Source organism: Apostichopus japonicus, chromosome 8, assembly GCF_037975245.1.
Source record: "Apostichopus japonicus isolate 1M-3 chromosome 8, ASM3797524v1, whole genome shotgun sequence".
In the NCBI taxonomy this organism is placed as follows: Eukaryota; Metazoa; Echinodermata; class Holothuroidea; order Aspidochirotida; family Stichopodidae; genus Apostichopus; species Apostichopus japonicus.
The window spans coordinates 35,757,336-35,777,716 of record NC_092568.1 but is presented as its reverse complement, the minus strand read 5'-3'; the positions used below and the strand labels follow the sequence as shown (position 1 = coordinate 35,777,716).

The window sequence follows — 20,381 nt, the reverse complement described above, 5'->3', positions numbered from 1 at the left end:
GTGTGCCCGTGTGTGTGTATGTATGTATGCATGCATGCATGCTCCTTTGCTACAGGTACAAATATCACACAGTTCTGATCACTCAAGTCAAGTACATCTGATCCAGACACACAATCTCATTACAAATGAAAGGCGTGTGGTAAAATAACTTTTCCGGCATATTTTATTATTCAGTCGGTTAAAGTGTCTGTTCACTATTCATAGAGACTCATTGTCAGAAGTGACAAATTGCAGACAACCATCTCATAGTCATTCCGTATAACCATTTTGTACCTAGCCAATTAAGACCATACATCGCACTTTTATGTGTTTGTCGACGTTCTGGAATTGATGATTGAATAAATCATGAAACCATCAAGAACAATTTTTTTCCGATATATTTGTGGGCAGTAATAAATCTCAGTGAGTAGAAGGCTCTAATGATATCGTAACACTTCTTTTTCTGATTAAAATATCAGCCTTGTATCTTGAATACCCTCTTCAAATTGCCTACAGGGAAAGCGGAACCGGAAGGGGGAGGGGAGGACTTTGAGGGGCTGAACCTCCTAGTCAACGAAAAAAAAGTGAGGGGGCTCAAGGTATGTTTGCCCCAGGGCCGTACATGCCCCTCCCTTAATATTTCCAATGTTCTCCAAAAAAGTGGAAGGATGTATAATTAGTTGTTAATTACCTGATGTAAATTAAATTCTGTATGACCTTACCTGCTACATGGGGCCATACAGCCTTCATGTATCTATCTTTATCTTCAATTTTGCACACCGCATTTTCAGCCCAACTGTTTGGCATTCTAAGCCCCAGCAGTTGGTTTCGCTTCGCTAAGATAGTGTTCCATATTAGGCCCCCACCCCGCCCCAAATAAGGTCACTCTGCAGCCACGCTGGGTCCATCGTCAGGAATTTTGTCCCCGCTTCCCCTCCCCCACCCAACTTTTCGAACCCTGGCCACGCACCTGATTGTATGTGAATTTAATGTTTTAGGCTGCCAAACATGTTGATTGAGACAGGTAGTTGCAAATTTGATTCCACTGATTGATACCACTTACACATATAGAAGTATGGAATGGAATATTGTTAAGTTTCACGCAAAATGTATTACAACTCTTCATATCCTCATACTGCAACTAATGGGTAAACATATGAAACTCTGTTCTGAAAAGTTATGCAAAGCAAATAGCAAGAAGGAACCGGAACGATTGCCCAATAATTTTCAAGCAATGCTTCAAAATGCCCCCATTCCTACCCTTCTAGGCGATAAATATAATGCTATTACAGTTGTTATGAAAAGTGTTATATGAAGAATCTCTTTCATAAGAAAGCAATTTCAACTGTCTTGTAGATACAATGGGGAAATTGGAAAATGCGATGGGGCTTTAATTTAGTATTTAGCATTTGACAGAGGGTAGTTTCTCAAATATTACAAGTCTTGTGATATGTATTTAACCTTGGGGTGTTGTTTTATTAGTGGTCTCTGTCATGTAGTGGTATAAATCATATGTCTTCCTAATGCAAAGCTTTCAACTGTTAGAATGGACTTGGTCAAAAAGACATCTATACTAATTGTAATGTGTTTGCCTTTTTTCTCACCGTGTGTTTAATTGACAGCCAGAACTAAACCCTGCCTCATTGGCATCGTTGCTTGGTAACAGTGAATCCTAATGATGTTCTTCCATCAACAAGACCACCAATTACAGTATGCCGAAATTGAACTTGCCAAAGTTGCTGCCAGAAAGCAGTTTGATACAACACCTATTACTTGGGTGGATGCGTAAGTATTTCGTTTCTCACCATTTATTTATTTAGTCTTATCGGCTGGTATGGAAGGTTGTTATGTTTATCACAATGCTCAAGCAGCCACAGGTATGCATGTCAGAATTGCCCCCAGGATTTTTTGCCCCTACAATTGACATGCAATTGTAAAAGTGTGAAATATGCAGGAAGGAGATCAGGAAAGATTATATAAAAGGGGTAAAAAAAACTCTTCAGAAAAAAATCATAAAACATTTGATTGAAACTGTGAAATGAATATTTGACACCATTTGCGCAACCTTCTACTGAATTTGTGGCTAACAGCAAGAGTGCAGGACAGGAATATTTATGCGATTATTGTCACCAAACTAGAAATAAGGTCTAGAAGGCCAGTGTTGTACTAAAAGAGAGGGTAATCTTGGGTGTAAACGTTCAAGGTTGGCTTCATTACAGAAACAGCTGTGTAGTTTCATAATAAGTTACCAAACCCCTAAGGTTTAGGGATCCTTGTTGCTGGAGGCAAAATGAAATCTATGCGATGGGGTTGGCATGTGTGTGTGTGGGGGGGGGGGGTGGGCGGGGGATTATGATCTTCCCCGACTGATTAAGGTAGAAGGTCAATGGAAAGAACTAGGGTTTTATGAAGGTGAGGGTGTAGTCCTGGGGTCGTCGAATCCTTCTACCATGTAAGGAGGTCCGTCCCCCTCCCCCACCCCTCCCCCACCGGCCCACTCGAGAAATTAGTCTTTATACATAAAACGGTGAATCCATAGGTATGAAGTTCTGCTAAACAGTCAATATATTTTCGAAGTTTTTGGTGTTTGATATTGTTCGAAAAGGAGTCTGACCGGTAATTCTTCTCGAGCGCATGTAAACAAAACCATCGACTGATTTATATGGTACAAAATGGTCTTAGTTTTCAAACGTCTGACTTACATATCCGTGTACGGTAATTACCTATACGGTAATTACATTAATTAAATTAGCATATAAATTAAATTCAACCTTTACTACAATATCGGTATGTAACTCTATTGTTCTCAATACCGTTTCCTCTCTTTCGCTTCAAAGTATTTCTATCGTTCAATTTTGATTGTTCTTTGAACTTCGTTCATCTTTACGTAGGCTGTTCTTTTAACAGTAGTTTATAATACAAACATATTCATATTCATCAAACTAAAACGCTTTGCAATTTGTCGCCAACATCCTATTGCTTTATACATTACAAAATGAAAATGTACTTCTTAAGGAAAGTTACCCAAGAAAGAACCTTTTGCAAGAAAAGCAAACAACCAAGCGACTGCTCCGCTGTCAGCCAGTCCCCTTGCATCGAGACTGTGACTATGTGATCATCGCCAGGTGTGTATCACGATTCCTTTGACATGAATGTAATTATAAACCTTATCGAGAACGGCTTCATCGACCAATGAAGTTAAGCTGATTCATTGTAATGAGATATCCAGTCATGAAATGAGTTATGTTGTCATGTAATGAGTTACATTGTCATGTATTGAGATATCCAGTCATGAAATGAGTTACATTGTCTTGTAGTGAGTTACATTGTCTTCTAATGAGTTACATTGTCATGTAATTAGATATCCAGTCATGTAATGAGTTACATTGTCTTCGGTTGAGTTACATTGCCATGTAATGAGTTATATTGTCATGTAATGAGATATCCAGTCATGAAATGAGTTACGTTGTCATGTAATGAGTTACATTGTCATGTATTGAGATATCCAGTCATGAAATGAGTTACATTGTCTTGTAGTGAGTTACATTGTCTTCTAATGAGTTACATTGTCATGTAATTAGATATCCAGTCATGTAATGAGTTACATTGTCTTCGGTTGAGTTACATTGCCATGTAATGAGTTATATTGTCATGTAATGAGATATCCAGTCATGTAATGAGTTCCATTGTCTTGTAATAAGTTACATTGACATGTAATGAGTTACATTGTCTTTGGGTGAGTTACATTGTCATGTAATGAGTTACATTGTCATGTAATGAGATATCCAGTCATGTAATGAGTTACATTGTCTTGCAGTGAATTACATTGTCATGTAATAAGATATCCAGTCATGTAATGAGTTACATTGTCTCGTAGTGAGTTACATTGTCTTGCAATGAATTACATTGTCTTGTAATGAGTTACATTGTCATGTAATGAGTTACATTTTCATGTAATGAGTGACATTGTCATGTTATGGGTTACATTGTCTTGTAATGAGTGCCTTAGCAAGAATACCTTGAAAAACTACAATAATTACCTTTAAATATTATGGGCCTATTCATGTTGTGATAACATCACACTATTATAAGCCATGTCTTCTTTCTCCCCCAGTCATACCATTTGCACGACCCTCCATTTCCTCCGCATTACAATAGTCCTTCATAATAAATAATTAAATATATAGGCATACACTATTATGATCAAAATTCCTCCCTCCCTCCCACAACTCCCTCTCCTCCATTTCATGTTACCCTACCAATGTACGATGACCGTTTGACGCTAATAACATGTGATTTTATCATCATTTGTTTATTTGTTAGTGGTGATACCTGTTTACATCTTGTATATCGCATATATACGAGTATTCCTCTTGTTTAGTCAAACTTGACATACTCTCGTGTTTAAGCAGCCATTTTCCTCGTATAGATGAAGTTAGTACATAGACCTTCCGGTGTCAAAGTCAGTTGATCAACAATTCCAAAACTCTGAGTTTGATCTAACTTGAAGGTAAAATTTTGGAATAACTTGGCGAGAACCACACGAGCTTCGATCTATAAGGCATTATAAAAAAATAAAGTAAAATGTGTTGGTTAAAAATGCAAAGTACATATACACACACACACACAAACAGACTAACATATTGATAACTTTCTCCACATGATAGTTACTTGCTACAAGTTCATATGCGGTAGATCTTCTGAAAAGAACCATCAATGCAAATATCCACACTACAACGTTAATTATTATAGATAAGAAGGCATACAAATTGAAACAGTTAGTTCCTAAGCTTTACGAAATAGTTATTACCAGTTTGTCGTCGTCAACAGTAATTATCATGTTGTCGTCGTCATTAGTTATTATCAGGATTTCGTCGTCAATAGTTATTATCATGTTGTCGTCGTCAATAGTTATGATCAGGTTGTCGTCGTCAATAGTTATAATCAGGTTTTCGTCGTCAATAGTTATTTTCAGGTTGTCGTCGTCAACAGATATTATCATGTTGTCGTCGTCATTAGTTATTATCAGGATTTCGTCGTCAATAGTTATTATCATGTTGTCGTCGTCAATAGTTATGATCAGGTTGTCGTCGTCAATAGTTATAATCAGGTTTTCGTCGTCAATAGTTATTTTCAGGTTGTCGTCGTCAACAGATATTATCAGGTTGTCGTCGTCATTAGTTATTATTAGGATTTCATCGTCAATAGTTATTATCATGTTGTCGTCGTCAATAGTTATGATCAGGTTGTCGTCGTCAATAGTTATAATCAGGTTTTCGTCGTCAATAGTTATTATCAGGTTGTCGTCGTCAATAGTTATTATCAGGTTGTCGTCGTCAACAGTTATTATCAGGATTTCGTCGTCAATAGTTATTTTCAGGTTGTCCTCGTCAATAGTTATGATCAGGTTTCATCGTGCATAGTTATCATCAGGTTGTCGTCGTCAATAGTTATTTTCAAGTTGTCGTCGTCAATAGTTATGATCAGGTGTTCGTCGTCGACCGTTATTATCAGGTTGTCGCCGTCGTCGTTATCACCATTTCGTATTTCTTTTTTTAGTTGATGAACAGAATCTCTTTAAGGCTCGCTCGTAATGAAATTAACGGGATCGGGGTAAGAGGAAGGGGTGGGGGTGGGGGATGTTTACAGGAAAAAACATCAGAAACATTCTACAGTGAACTTACCAAAGCAAACTGTTGTCCAATGCAGGACCGAGCGCCGAGAGAAAATGGAAAGTAGGCGTACAAAGGGCTTTAAAAGAAATATAAGGAAACCGTTCATTTTACTATATACATGTGAAGTATGCTTCAAATACAAACAAATATGAAACGAAGTAATTATTACTGCTGCTCAGTATGAAAACAATCAGTCATAATTATTGTAAATTATTGTTTTGTGAAGATGGAGTGAGGCCGATAGGGGTGGGTGTCCTGGGGGTTCCCCCCTCCACCCATAACCTCATGATTAACCTCACTGTCTGTATACTTACTTGTCTTCATCTCTGAGGAACCGCTCGGGATCAAACTCCAAAGGATTTTTGAAATACTGTTCCATTCTGGACATTACATAAGGAGACATCTTCACATGTGGAGGAAAATAACAAGCAAAATTCAGTGTAGCCTATGCATATCAAACCTAAGGATTGAAAAACTCTTAAGATTGAAACCCTTTGAGTTCGCGGCTAGCAATTTCAATCACATAGATTGATTAAGATATCAATTAGAATCAATCTGAATGGACGTTGGTCTCATTGAAAAACATTAACTAACAAAGAAAGAATTCCATCTGTCAACGGCTAACTCTTATCAAGCCTTAGGTTACTAAAGCAGGGACTTACTTAGTATATAAGGCTATATCAACGAAGAAGTGCGCCTGATCCTCCCCATCAACCATCCACACACACTCCCTCTCACCCCTTCTCCGTCCCTAAACAAACAAAGCTAACGCGTAATATCACCCAATTTTTAATTGTTAATTTCATGATGTAATGGAATTTCATTTTTAGAAGTGTTATGTATCCGTTTATAGTGCATGGGCGTAGTAAGCTTTTATGAAGGGGGGGGGGGGGGGACGATACCACTCGGATCAATCGAAGATGATGTCACATGGGAAGCAGAATAATGTAATACTAGAACGCATTCGTTGCTGTTATCAATGCCCGGATATCCGTATTCTTTTTATAATAACGCTATATGGGGCGCGTTAGCACTGAATATTTGAGTTTCCACATAATGAGTTTTCACTCTTGTCAAATCAGTTTCAATGTACTCTAGTGACCGTCATCAACACAAGCCTCTGTCACATTAGCAGTATTTCGTGAGACATTGGACGATATTGCCAGTACCGAATATAACGACTTACCATTCATTTCTGATTATTTGTATTATTACCTGTCTTAGAGGCCTGAAAAGTGGGCGGGATATTATGTGTTACGTCCCCCATAGCTCAAAAGTGTGGGGGACATATCCCCCACGGGTTCTATGCCCTTTTCATAGCGTACAAAGTACCTGAAAAGGTCATCAGCCTCACCTTTATATATATATTTCGTGATTAATTAGACCAGTAAATACCTGGCAACTGGTTCCAGCGGAGACGTGATATCCACACACATCCAGATCGTGGGCACATTCCCTGGCTGTTGCGGCACCTGGGGGATAAAGACGCAAGGATTCCTTCAAAACCTGCAAAGATAAATCAACATAGCTTTGGGCTATATAGAATTTGAAATTCTCTCGATTCAGTTAACAACAACCACACTGATATGTAAATGTGATATATGCATTCGTCAACGGTATAATTTTGTCAACATTCATTCTCACCAGTAATGTGTATTCCATCTTCATAACATCTTGATATTCCACGAATTCTTTGTCGCCAACGATAGAATCGACCTCTTCTTGTACTCTAGGGGGAAAATTTGTATTTAAATAATAAATAATGGTAACAGCCAACTCGACTACGATTAAGATAAAAAATAATAAAACTTGTGTCATGTTTAAACTTCTATAACTCTTTTCAGATCACCTTCGAGGTTTATTTTTTTTAAATTTTGAAATATTTATTTTGGGTTACCAAATTATTCCGCTCAATTCAGTTGAATTTGACAATTATAAATGTTTTATATATGAACATATAGTTGAGAGTTATACAATGCAGGAAAGTAGAACTCTTCAAAACAAAGGATTAAAGGAGTCATGTTTAATCCCGTAAAAATCGCAGTTGACTGTTTTATAGAATATATGAATTTTTTGGTAAAGTTTATTCAATGAAGAATTAGGGCACGGCGGATACTTTACATTGTCTTTGTTAGATTATATCCATCTTCGTATGATTTTTACGTTATGTCATATTGATAAAAGACCTGTGTGTTTAATCTTTGCGGTACTAAATAAATATGCTCGGTAAACGGACAGTGTCTCGAATAAGCTTTTGTAAGGCTTCTTGATCCTTGGGTCTCTAAACTAAACTAAATATAGCATCAACGGGATCTTATCCATTTAGGGTAAATTAAAGAGGACTTACTTCTTTGCAATTTCCGGTCGCCTTCCTAACTCAAGAAGGGTAAAGCCTAGCATATTGCTAGTCGTCTCTTGTCCTAACATGTAATAAAGAGGGAGAGAGAGAGAGAGGTGTAGATAGGTTGACAGAATTGTCGGACAGAATTTGGCATTAGCTTTATCAAAGCAGAATTTCACCGATTAAATAAATAATCATAAATATCACCAATCACCAAAATCTGAAGATGCCCTTTCATAAGTTTTAAGTCCGTTTTGTGAATAAAATAACTGTTGTTTGTCCACTTTTATAGTTACGCCAATTTTTTTCTGGGGGGGGGGGGGGGGAGGGGTAGGTGAGAGTTACGAATAATGGAATTGGAGGAATACAGAGCATTTCATTTTATCGATAAGGGTTGATGTACTTTTATAGTGTGCCCCGGCAAAATAAAGTCACATGTGCCAGTGCCTCTCCGGAAGATTTCTTCTCTCCTCAACCTCCACAGAGTTAACCCTCATCTACCGCCCCTGAAAAACACGTCGGGTGTCTGACTATATTCGTATTATGTCCGTCATAATGATTTCGTTCTTAACTATAAAAACGCAAAGAGACACTTACCGGCGACGAAAAATGTCAAGAATTCATCCACCATCGATTCCATATCAAAATCCTCTTTGCTGATGTCAAAATATTTGAGAATTTTGCTCAGAACGTTGTTAGTCTGGGCTTCTCCTTTGTATTGTTCCTCTCGACTTTTTGCGATGGTATCTCTGCCAAAGTTACGGAGGAATCTCACGGATTTCCGAATCTCTTCATGATATTTCCAATTGCGTGGACTCATCTGAATTGAGGAGAGATGCAAAAGGATTGTCTACGTGTGATCACTTAATGATGAAGGTAAAGATTGCTGTATAGATGTATGTATATATATATATATATATATATATATATATATATATATATATGTTGAGACTAGTTGAGACTAGTAGAGCACTAGTAGTTGTAAATACTTGTTACACTACTAGTGTTCCACTAGTCTCAACATATATTTCGCTCTGTCCACCGGATATAGAGCACTTTGCGCTAAGATAGACGCCAACCAACCAACTTTACATATACATCTGATATATATATATATATATATATATATATATATATATATATATATATATATATATATATATATATATATATATATATATATATATATATATATATATATATATATATATATATATATATATATATATATAGGAGAGCTTCTATAAATCACTGTCGTAATACGCAACTGCCGTGGTAACGAACGTACAAATACGTTACGCTGTAGGATGATATGACGTATGATCTTTACGTAATGAAACGCTATGCGATAGTTTATACACAATAGTTGGAATACATTTTACGCCAGCTGTTCTTTTACATGAGGCGGCAATATGTAAATCCAGCGGTGACTAGACTAGTAGAACACTAGTAGTTGTAAATACTTGTTACACTACTAGTGTTCCACTAGTCTCAACATATATTTCGCTCTGTCCACCGGATATAGAGCACTTTGCGCTAAGATAGACGCCAACCAACCAACTTTACATATACATCTGATATATATATATATATATATATATATATATATACATCTGATATATATATATATATATATATATATATATATATATATATATATATATATATATATATATATATATATATATATATATATATAGGAGAGCTTCTATAAATCACTGTCGTAATACGCAACTGCCGTGGTAACGAACGTACAAATACGTTACGCTGTAGGATGATATGACGTATGATCTTTACGTAATGAAACGCTATGCGATAGTTTATACACAATAGTTGGAATACATTTTACGCCAGCTGTTCTTTTACATGAGGCGGCAATATGTAAATCCAGCGGTGCGCAGCTATCTCGTTAAACAACAAGTTTATGTGCAAAGCACGAATCCATTTCGCTGGTAAAGGGGTGCATTTTCTTCAAATACAGCAAGAGGTGCAGATGAGTAGAAGCAAAAGTTAAGAAACACTTCCTACAATATTGACTTATACAAATTGATTTATACAACAGAATAATTAACAAACCCAATCCATAGGTTTTTGATATTTGTTGAGCATTCCCTTGAGGGAAGTCTCGATGGCATCGATAAAGGGGCTGTCTTCCAAAATTAGTTCTTCTTTCATCCCAAAACCAGCCTGAGAAATAAAAGATTATGAAAAAAACGTTGTTTATTCCTTCTGTAAACAACACAATGTTCAATGATGATGATATTTAACATTATATGCTCTTGGCTCGTTGATTTATTATAGTCATGTTATTTGAGGCCATAAAGCTTGTAAAGCTTTCATTTCTTCTTGCATCGATTATTGTGTGGTTCTGAGCTGCTGGCGTAATGATACATGCGCTATAGGCTAGGCTTTCCATCCACTTTCATTGATGCACCACCATGATTTAGAAGATGTTTATCTTTCTACACTGTCTCAAACGAAATGATATAGACATCGTGTATAACCAATTTTTAAAAAATGACATTTTCTTTTTCAAAATCATTGTTTTCGTTTAATGTTTAATTATACCAGTAAAATAATCAAACATTACAACAACAAATCATGCCGCATTCAATTCCAGAAGAAATACTGAAGCGTCAAAAGTGACCTTCAATTTATCGATCCAGGTTGCATTACATGCTACCGGTTACCAATAGTAACTATCTACACATTAAGAGTCTTATGAATATTTCATACAAGGCCATCATTACTCATATCTTTCTATAGTAACTGTACAAACATAAGCACGTGTTTGCTATTATAATGTAGCAAGTGACCATGCGGGAAGTGATATTGGTTTCCTGTGATAGAGTTTTCTTCTCTTCAAAAAATAAACAAAATCACAAAGTATCTCCAATTTTATCGAATTAAAACGATTGCTAATACTATGTGCTTGTTTCTGATATACTCTAACATACTGATGTTATATAACAAGGGTAAAAGGCTAAAGTAGAAGGATAGAAACCAATACATACGAAATCAAAACCCTAAGATAAACTAGAGAGTGCAAAAGTTAAATACTATAACCAACATGAAAACGATAACAAGAAAAAAAGAAGTTTTTAACCACTTCTCAAAAGTAAAAAAAGGTTTCACTACTACGAATTTTAACAGGCAAACAGTTACCAAAATAAGCATTTATTACAATATATCTCCGGTTGCAAAATTATAATTGTAAGCAAGGGGGGATCATGACGTCAGCTGTAGACATGCCCTGAGATAAGGATGACGTCACTTCACTCGTCGATCAAAAGCATCATCGCATAGAAAGGCAGAACATATGAACATACAGATGAAATCCACGCATTGTACTCAGACTAATACAAAGGACGAATTTACTCATGCATACACCGGGGTTTTCGTGCTGTCGTTTGATTAATCAACTGCACAAGTGGCGACACTCTACCTTCACCTTCAATTCTACCTACCTTCGCAATACCATCTAACGTTGTGCGACGCAGGCCGTCCATAAGTTGCACGGGCTTATCAGTGTCAGCATCTTGTTTGAACTTCACAACAAGTTTATCAGAGCTCGTGTTGAAGTGACCAATATAGTCTATCAACTGCCTTCATAATAACAAACAGAGAACGTTATTGGTACCGATGACAACTATAATTCAACAGATCAGGGCATGTAAGTTTAATTTGGTGTAAAGGCTATATATTAGGTAAATGCAGAGAAATAAGATATGATTCATTATTGAGTAAAAAAAGTAAAAAAGGAGTATTGTTTTAAAAAATATATTGGAATTTTTGGAAATATTACATACTTCCTGTGAAATGCAGGGTTGATCATTTTACGTCGGGCATTCCATTTGCTGTGATCTCTCTCGGAGAGCAGACCGTTGCCGAGGAAACGGATACCGTATAGATCGTACAACACATCATACATAGCCGGCTTCGTGTGCTCTGTGTTCATAAGCAATGTCTGGAAAAGAAATGTGGGAAGTTCTGTATTGTATCTTAGTTGTCTGTTCTACAATTCCAACCTGTGAAACCTAAAAGATTCATGGACAAATACATCATGTCAACACATCACACAATGAAATATTCGGAGGCGGAGTTTATACCATTAGGTCAAATCGTCCAGGCCCAAGTACCCGAGCTAGTGAACCCCCCCCCCCAAAAAAAATAGGGATGGAGTAGAGAGAGAATGGGGACCTGTTATAGATAGAAACATTTAACCACATATCTCAAATAACCAATTTTCTGTGGCTTCTTCATATTACTTACCTTATTAGATTATATCATTTGATACATCAATCAAGGTATGATTAAGATATTCACAACACACCCACTGTGTGTATACAGCCTGTGCACATATAATGACTGCCCAACTGGATAAAAATGTATGCAAAACATCTCTCTTGATAGCCTTATATGGCCAGATCGCGTCCTTATATTTATGTCTGACCAACAGCCCCGGAATGGTTAATCCGGTCCTAGAAATATCGCTTATAATTATAAGCGAACCCTGTATAGCCCCTTGCGTTATAGTGCATTGTGTATGAAGTTCATACTGCTGATTGCTTAACCCCCCCCCCCCCAAAAAAAAATCCCCATTTGCTAATATCGCCATCCTCCATCCCCTTTCCCTCAAATGTACTTTCTTCTATATAAATATATTGCCAGAACTACTGACAAATATTTTCTGTTTGCTTTTTAAATTCTACAGTACAAATGTTTGATATTGATGCAAGTGGCATGTTGGTATACGGTACCTTGACAGTATCAGGATGACATATGTAGACAAGCACTTGATTAAACAAATACAAAACGAAGACTGGGCCATATTCCTGTTGCCTGTAGAGTGGGTAGGAAAGATGAAGAATATATCAGACCAGCAAAAAGCCAATGACTCCATATGCAAAGAGTGACGGGATCTTGGAATTAATAAAGGGAAGGAATGTGACCCTGCTGTCGCTGAAACTAACTCCAAATAGGGTATGTATATGGGTCCCCCCTCCCACACACACACACACACGCACACACACACGCATACACACACACACACAAACACACAGAACTTTAGACGTCAGGTGCTACATTCTGAGAGATATATAGGGGCTAATAGACAATGAATTATACCTCTCATTAAATTTAAATGTAAGGTTGTACCAATGACTGCTTTGAATTTTATTTTACCCCCTACACCACAACCCCTCCACCCACACCACCCCACTACCACACACACCTGGGTCCGCGCCTGGTGTGCAACGTAACATTTCCCGCCATCCAAGAAGCTGTTCTTATAGTTTGTTCAAATTATGTATAAGGAGATATGACTGTCAATCAGGCATACGTTTTGAAACAAACATCAGCATTTTAACATAGACCCGGCACGTTATCATACAACAGCTGAATCCAGCCTAACATAATTTACATACAAGAAAAACAAGTTTTTTTTTACATCTGAATCAGTCAGTTATCTTTCATATCAATATCCAACTTTAACTTTTAGGTTACTTCTGAACATTTAATGGAGAGTTCCTCTTTTGGCATTTGATCGACAACCACTACAATGGATCCTAGGGAAGCAGCATGTCTGGAAAAATTCCTTCCTACAAAGATATATATTTTGCTCAATGTAAATTGCATAGCGCAACAAGTTATCTATTACAAATACTATCAAAATTGTTTAAAATGGAAGTATATTTCAAAAGATATACACAAGAAACGCGACTCAGTGTTTCAAAACGTTTTTAAAACGAGTCGGCGAACTAATTGTTTGAAACTTTAACTTGAAAAGTGTAGGCTTACTCTTATCAATACTCACATTTCCCACATAACATGTGCATATGGAAGTCGTTTTTCAACAATGCCTACCAGGATGACGTCTAAATTTCCTGAAAAAAAGCTTTAAAACAATGGAGAAAACGTTCCAAACTCAGTGTGAATCATATAAGCATGTTTTCATCTTGACACTGACTACAGTGAACGGTATATACTAGTTGTAAATTTGTGGATAAAGTGAAATGGTGTCGCAATAGATGAAAGGCTGAATATAGAATTATTTTAATCTGAAAGGTGAAATTAACTAACACCAGTTTGGTATTTTCTTTAAAGGGGGGAGGGGGAGGGGACTGGCGGGAGGAGGGGGCGGTGAGAAGAGTTAAGCCAATGTTCACTGTCAACTATGGCGGCATCACACCCAGATGAAAATCAAGCCTTTAAAAATTATCGGACAAGGGAAGGGGGAGTGGTAACTGGTCCTTATGCGTGATATATATGCCTCCCAAGTTTATTGACGTATCTAGTTTATTAAAAAACCCAGTATAAATACATAAAAATATATATTCATGAAAATAGGACGTAAAAACATCGTGAAAAGTTATAAAGGTTAAAACGGTTAAAAAAAGCAAAGACGATATGTACAAATGATGCATCTAACGTTGATGAAAGAAGTAAGGTTTAATTTTGAGGTACAACAAACACCCTGAATTAAAATTACAGCATTTTAAATAAAATAATTTTTAAAACTGATACCGTTCGAAACTTTGGTGTTATTGCCATATTTCTCAAACTTGCAACTAGTCTGTCGAAGAAGTGAGTTAAGCTTATTATGACGCGGGTCGGGTTCTCGTCTGTCTTTTATAAGCATGCCTTTTAAAATCTCTCATAGCTGCATTGTTAACGTGGTTAATAAGGGTATTAAAATAAAGACTTATTATTTTTGCCCCGTCATGCAAGAAGGCTCTAAATTTTAGCTTATCCACAATTAATAAAAAAATGGTGCTAAAGACAAGAACAGCGTAGAAAATATCAGGTCAAATGTCTAGGTATTAAAATCATCCATTCTTATACGTTGAGCTTCTACTTGGCACACTAAAAGATAAAGTAGTTATCATATAATAAACCCTTTTCTAAAATTCTTGAAAAATGACATGTCAAATTAAGTTTATTGTCAATACACACCCCTAAATACATCATCTGTTCTGTGCGGTCAACCTCAGCACATTGTACCACAGTTGTTCTCGCTTCGGTGGAAGTAGGCCTACGTTGTTTAATATAAGTATTTCCGAAAGCCATTTATTTAGATTTGGGGGGGGGGGGGATTTAGTAGTAAAATTTGTTTCATCACAGACAGTGACAACATGGGATACAACAGATTCATTATTATTCTGATGATTAAGATATTCTACAGGAGATTACAGTGTCATTTTCATATTTAATGACAGAACAATTAGATTGCAAGAAGTACAAAACAGTGCTGAAAATGGGGAACCCGAACACTTATTTCTGTTTTGTAAAATAAGGCCTTTTTTAATTTAATTTGCCTTCACCACCCTTTCATGAAATCAGCCAGCCAGTGCATAAACCAGGGAAGTATTTAAATCATGAAGTAACTGATTAGGTATAGTACAGTATATTGAGAGCACTGGAAAATCAAGAGTGAGAACTTTAGATATGCTTGTGGTACAAGATGTCACGATATAAAGTCGAAACTTTAACAAATAATCAACATTTCGTTAGCAGAAGTCGACCAGCGGGGTAAATGCCCCTCAGTTTGTGAAGAAACTCAAAACGGACCCTTTTTTTTACACTAAAAGTATACCCCTTTTTGAAACTGAGCACGCATTTCTATTTTTTCTTCAATGAAACAGTTTTGTTTTGTTTTGTTGAGAAATTAAGAAACTGTAATTAGAAACTTCTCCTTGTTTGAAAAAAACCCTATTAGTAATGGAAAAGTTGCTGTTTTGTTGAAAAGCCCTGAAACCAATTAATGTCTACATTAAATACGAGGTACTGTGCATTTAACCATGCATTATAGAGCTATTTGATATAGGTTGCGTCAGTATACTTTATTCATACTGTCAATAATTGAGGGTTGTTTATGGTTGATATATACTAACCTCGATCTTTTGGGGCCAGGGAGGTGACCATACTGCGCATGTCTCAGGTAGATGTTTACACAAAACCAAACAAACACTCCGGTGATAAGAGTCAGTAAAACAAGTAAAGCATATACGAACAACTCCAAGGACAACATCATCGAAAACCTATAAAGATAAACGCGAGATAAATTGTATACGATCAATTGCTTAAACGTTTAGTACGGGTACGACCGCAACGTATATATAGAGCACCTAGTTATATATAGGCCGTATACATACAGATAGCTTGTGTAGGAAGTTTTTGTACAAATATGACGAGCCTATAGACATAGCCAGCTATACTGCTTTCGTAAAGTTAGTTCTTTCTTTCCTTTGTTATTTTATGTTTTTAAGATTTGAAGTTTCTTTCATTTGTCTCTGGAGTTTCATTAACGCTGCCATGTATAGCTTCCATTGCTGAAAGCTATTACAGTAACAGAACGAGTTTTTATATAAAAACAAATCGTTGTAAAGATCAATCATGCATGATATCTTCAACGTTATCGACGAATAATTAAAGTACAGAGCGAAGATCAGTCATGCATGTTTTCATCAACATTATTGACGAATTAAATTACAGTAGCCTACAGAACGCCTAAAAGGTTGTAAGGTATAGCAGCCTGACACTAAACGATAAACCAACTAAAAGAAAATGAGTTTTCCGAAAAGTAATGACTTGTTTAACTTGGTTAAACTAAAATGAAGCCAAAAAAGCAGCGGTACCTGATGATACTGAAATACAGAGAAACGTGAAAAACTTGTTCAGTTGGTGGACCATTCACAAATCTGTGAACATCAAAAGATATGGATGAATTAAAATACGCTGCACATACAACATCAAAGGATGCAGTTTGTCAGAATTGTAAACTGTACATGAGTCCAAGAGAAGAAAAATAAATATATATATATATGAGATAAGTAGCCTCATGCTTCTACAAGTATTTTCATTTTCGAAACATTTGCATTGAAAGAATATCAGATTTCTCTCTCCAGTGACAAGACGATCTTGGCTGGTTTTGCCACCAGAGTTCACAGTCGAAATGCCTATCATAGCAGGCTAGAATCTAATATGTTGGCAAAGAAAATCAGAACTGGGATACCTTCTAAATTTTGACCATAAAGGTTCCGCAAAATAAACACACGTTATTCATTGTACCTCCAACCCTCTCTCTCCTCGATCGATCGATCGAGAGCAGCCTGAAGAGGAAAAAGATACCCACCGACCCCAGATCCACCCCCGAAATATCATACATAAAGTGGACGGGAAAATCCTATCTTAACGGCTATTAAAAGTACAGGCCTGCGCCTATAGGTGCATCAATCTGTCAGAGCGTAAAGATCGACTCCCTTAAAGTATTAAAACGGGACTAGTTTTATTTGTGTACTGGTGGATATCGCAAAACAAAATAAAATACGTTACGTTCTTACCTACCTTGTGTATGTGCTACATGTAGGCCTATTTTCTGGGCATAGATCCACTCGGCCTGCTAGGTATAAGGCAATGTACGTTAATGGTCAACAGAATGAATATCGACAAAACTGGGTATGATTGTCCGCGTGTAATTCCGTATAGAGAAATGATTCCAGAAACTCACTGAACCCGCCCGCATAGATACAGGCCTGAAGGACGTATGTAATGGACAACAGAGGTCGCTTCGCTTGACTTCATTCGTATATATAGTTGTTGTGTCCACACTCCAATCAACGTGATATACTCTTTCTACCCAACCGCACTAACCTCATTCCAACTAAAGATTGCGTCATCGATTTCCTTCCGGTTGTGTAACTTTCAACCCTGTTTATGCTACGATCTAACAAAAGGTAAGGTAAAAGATAGGAGTGGCAGGGATGGAGATTTTGAGGAAGCAGGTCACTTCGCCCAACAACCATTTCGCCCAACTGCCATTTCGCCCAACCAGCCTGGTCATTTCGCCCAACCAGCCTGGCCATTTCGCCCAACCAGCCTGGTCATTTCGCCCAACCAAGGCTTGATTAAATATGATACTTCAAAAGGAAACGTTCGGGAATTGTTAACGTTACAGGATACGAACCGAATATTAAGGAAACTTGAGGATCGATCAGTGTGTTAGGGGTTAAGTTTGATAGTAAACGTTCGAATATTAAGGAATATTAAGGAAACTTGAAGTCCTTTACTTTGTATAACTTTTAGTAAGGAAACGTTCGGGAATTTTTAACGTTACAGGATACGAACCGAGTATTAAGGAAACTTGAAGTTGTGGTTAAATTTATTACATATGTGGTTACATTGATAAAGTGGTTACATTGATTAAAAATAGTACTTCAATATTACGGACGGGTTTTATATATATATTTTTTTTTTCAATTTAATAAGGAAACGTTCGGGAATTGTTAGTCAGTAGGATGGATCAGTGTTTTAGGGGTAAGGTTTGATAGGTTTTTATGAACACCGATTCCCCTGTGTTTGTATAATAATATAACTTCCATTGTATGCATGAACGCCTAAAGTAGTGTAATCCTCCCATTATACCCGAAATAACTGCTCAGACTCCGGTCGATATCGAGCGGACCTCACTTTATTTACCTATTACGAAGTAACCTAACCCAAAATAAATCAAATTGAACTAGTGGAATAGAAAAAGTAATATTATTTTGACTGAATATTAGTAAAAATAAGGTTGGGCGAAATGACCAACACGGTTGGGCGAAATGATCATGCTGGTTGGGCGAAATGACTATGATGGTTGGGCGAAATGACCATGCTGGTTGGGCGAAATGGCAGTTGGGCGAAATGGTTGTTGGGCGAAGTGACTAGAAAGCGATTTTGGCGCCATTACCAAACCGGGCAAGATGTGAAATGTCGTCTGCTCACTGTTTACCTTCTCTTTCTCTTTTTTTCCTCTCATATTTTGAGATAAACAGATAAACGAACGCCACTGATTTGGCGACGCGTATTAAATAATGTTTCTTACTAATTATTATGCACTTTTCAGATTGAAGGAGTGGGACGGTGAGTGGGGGGGGGGGGGATGGGTAGGAGGTATGTAACGCCGAAAGGGCAATGTATTATGTTGTTTACTTCCATGCTGTCTGTTATCATTTTATTGTCTCTTTTGATGTTGTTGTCTACTTTTATGTTCTTGTCTCATTCAACGTTGTTGTCTACTTTGATATTGTTGTCTCCTTTGATGCTTGCGGCGCTGTTCACATTTATGACTTCAAAATACGTATACAAATTCAAAGAATTTAGTGCTTTCAAAAATAACCAAATTGTCCGAGAGAGACCGAATAGCCCATATAGTAAGGCTAGGTTATACGAACAAAATGAAAGCAGAAATGATGGAAATCTCTGTAAAAAATCGATGCAGAACATACAAAATCTTTCAACCTAAGAACAAGAAAAATATGTGGTCAATAACAGGCACGTACCTAGCCTAACGTTAGGTATCTAATATATCGCCTTATATATATATATATATATATATATATATATAGCATGAACATATAAATATAGCATGAACATATAAATATATATATATATATATATATATATATATATATATATATATTTATGTATATAATTGAGTTGGAAAATCAAGAACAGTGAAAAACCATCCAACCTCCACCAGGGATTCGAACACGGGACTCCCGCTTTATATGCGGACACCCTAACCACTTGGCTATGAACGCTGATTGTATGTCCAGGGGTCGAACTGGTAAGGAAGGTGTTATTCCACTGTATGCGTTTGTCACCTGCGTCGAACAATACAAGTTCTGTTTTTGGTGACATATTTTTGCCTTACTATAGAGAGCAAACATGATGCTAACCAACTCGAAATCATTTGTGATTCCTAAAGCCGGATCTCGAAAGAGATACTTTGAACATACTTTATGTTAATGAAATGGAGGTAAACGACAAAGCAAATGAAGATAGATATATAATTGAAATCGTAATGAGTTGGAAATCAAGAACAGTGAAGAAAATTCCAGCCTCCACCGGGATTCGAACCCGGGCCTTCCGCTTTATATATATATATATAGTTTCAGAATGCACAATTCGACGTCTTAATGTTCCGGAGGAGGAACAGACTACCAAACAATAACGTTGGAAGTCCGTTTCAGTGTAGCATCCCACTTTGTATAAAATATTTGATTCGCCTCCGGGTGGCGAAGAAGTGGCGTAACCAGTGGAGGGAAACGTCCAAACTATGGTACATTTTGCGTATTTTGAAACTGCATAGTAGTATAGAGGAGTATTGACACCACACCACTATGGAATGCCACTGGGAATGCCACTGTGAATTCCATTGGGAATGCCATTTGGGAATGCCATTTGGAAATGATTCAAGAGTAACCCTAAGATTGGCAACTAGGAATGCCATTGGGAATAATATTGGGACTGTAATTTGGGAATGTCATTTGGGAATGACTTAATTTGCCAAGAACTGGGAATGCCTTTTGGAGGAGTATAGTTTTGTTTGATATTTTTATTAT

The 20,381-nt window shown here is 36.9% G+C and overlaps 1 protein-coding gene across 4 annotated transcripts; it reads right to left on the bottom strand.

The window, feature by feature from the left end:
• Window positions 1-2,519: 2,519 nt before the first annotated feature.
• Window positions 2,520-17,572, bottom strand: LOC139971796 (cholesterol 24-hydroxylase-like). 4 transcript variants are annotated; one of them, XM_071978531.1, is made up of 15 exons: window positions 17,337-17,572; window positions 16,632-16,694; window positions 15,888-16,034; window positions 13,811-13,891; window positions 12,756-12,837; window positions 11,805-11,962; window positions 11,463-11,601; window positions 10,072-10,182; window positions 8,593-8,815; window positions 8,002-8,074; window positions 7,299-7,383; window positions 7,050-7,160; window positions 5,969-6,057; window positions 5,664-5,730; window positions 2,520-4,533 (listed from the first exon to the last, which is right to left on the bottom strand). In XM_071978531.1, exons 3-15 carry the CDS (start codon window positions 16,025-16,027, stop codon window positions 4,384-4,386), a joined length of 1,509 nt encoding a protein of 502 aa, XP_071834632.1. In that variant the 5' UTR covers window positions 16,028-16,034; window positions 16,632-16,694; window positions 17,337-17,572; the 3' UTR covers window positions 2,520-4,383. The 4 variants fall into 4 exon arrangements, with proteins under 4 accessions (XP_071834632.1, XP_071834631.1, XP_071834634.1 ...); XM_071978530.1 differs by having other exon boundaries at window positions 17,341-17,572; XM_071978533.1 differs by lacking the exon at window positions 16,632-16,694.
• Window positions 17,573-20,381: the final 2,809 nt, after the last annotated feature.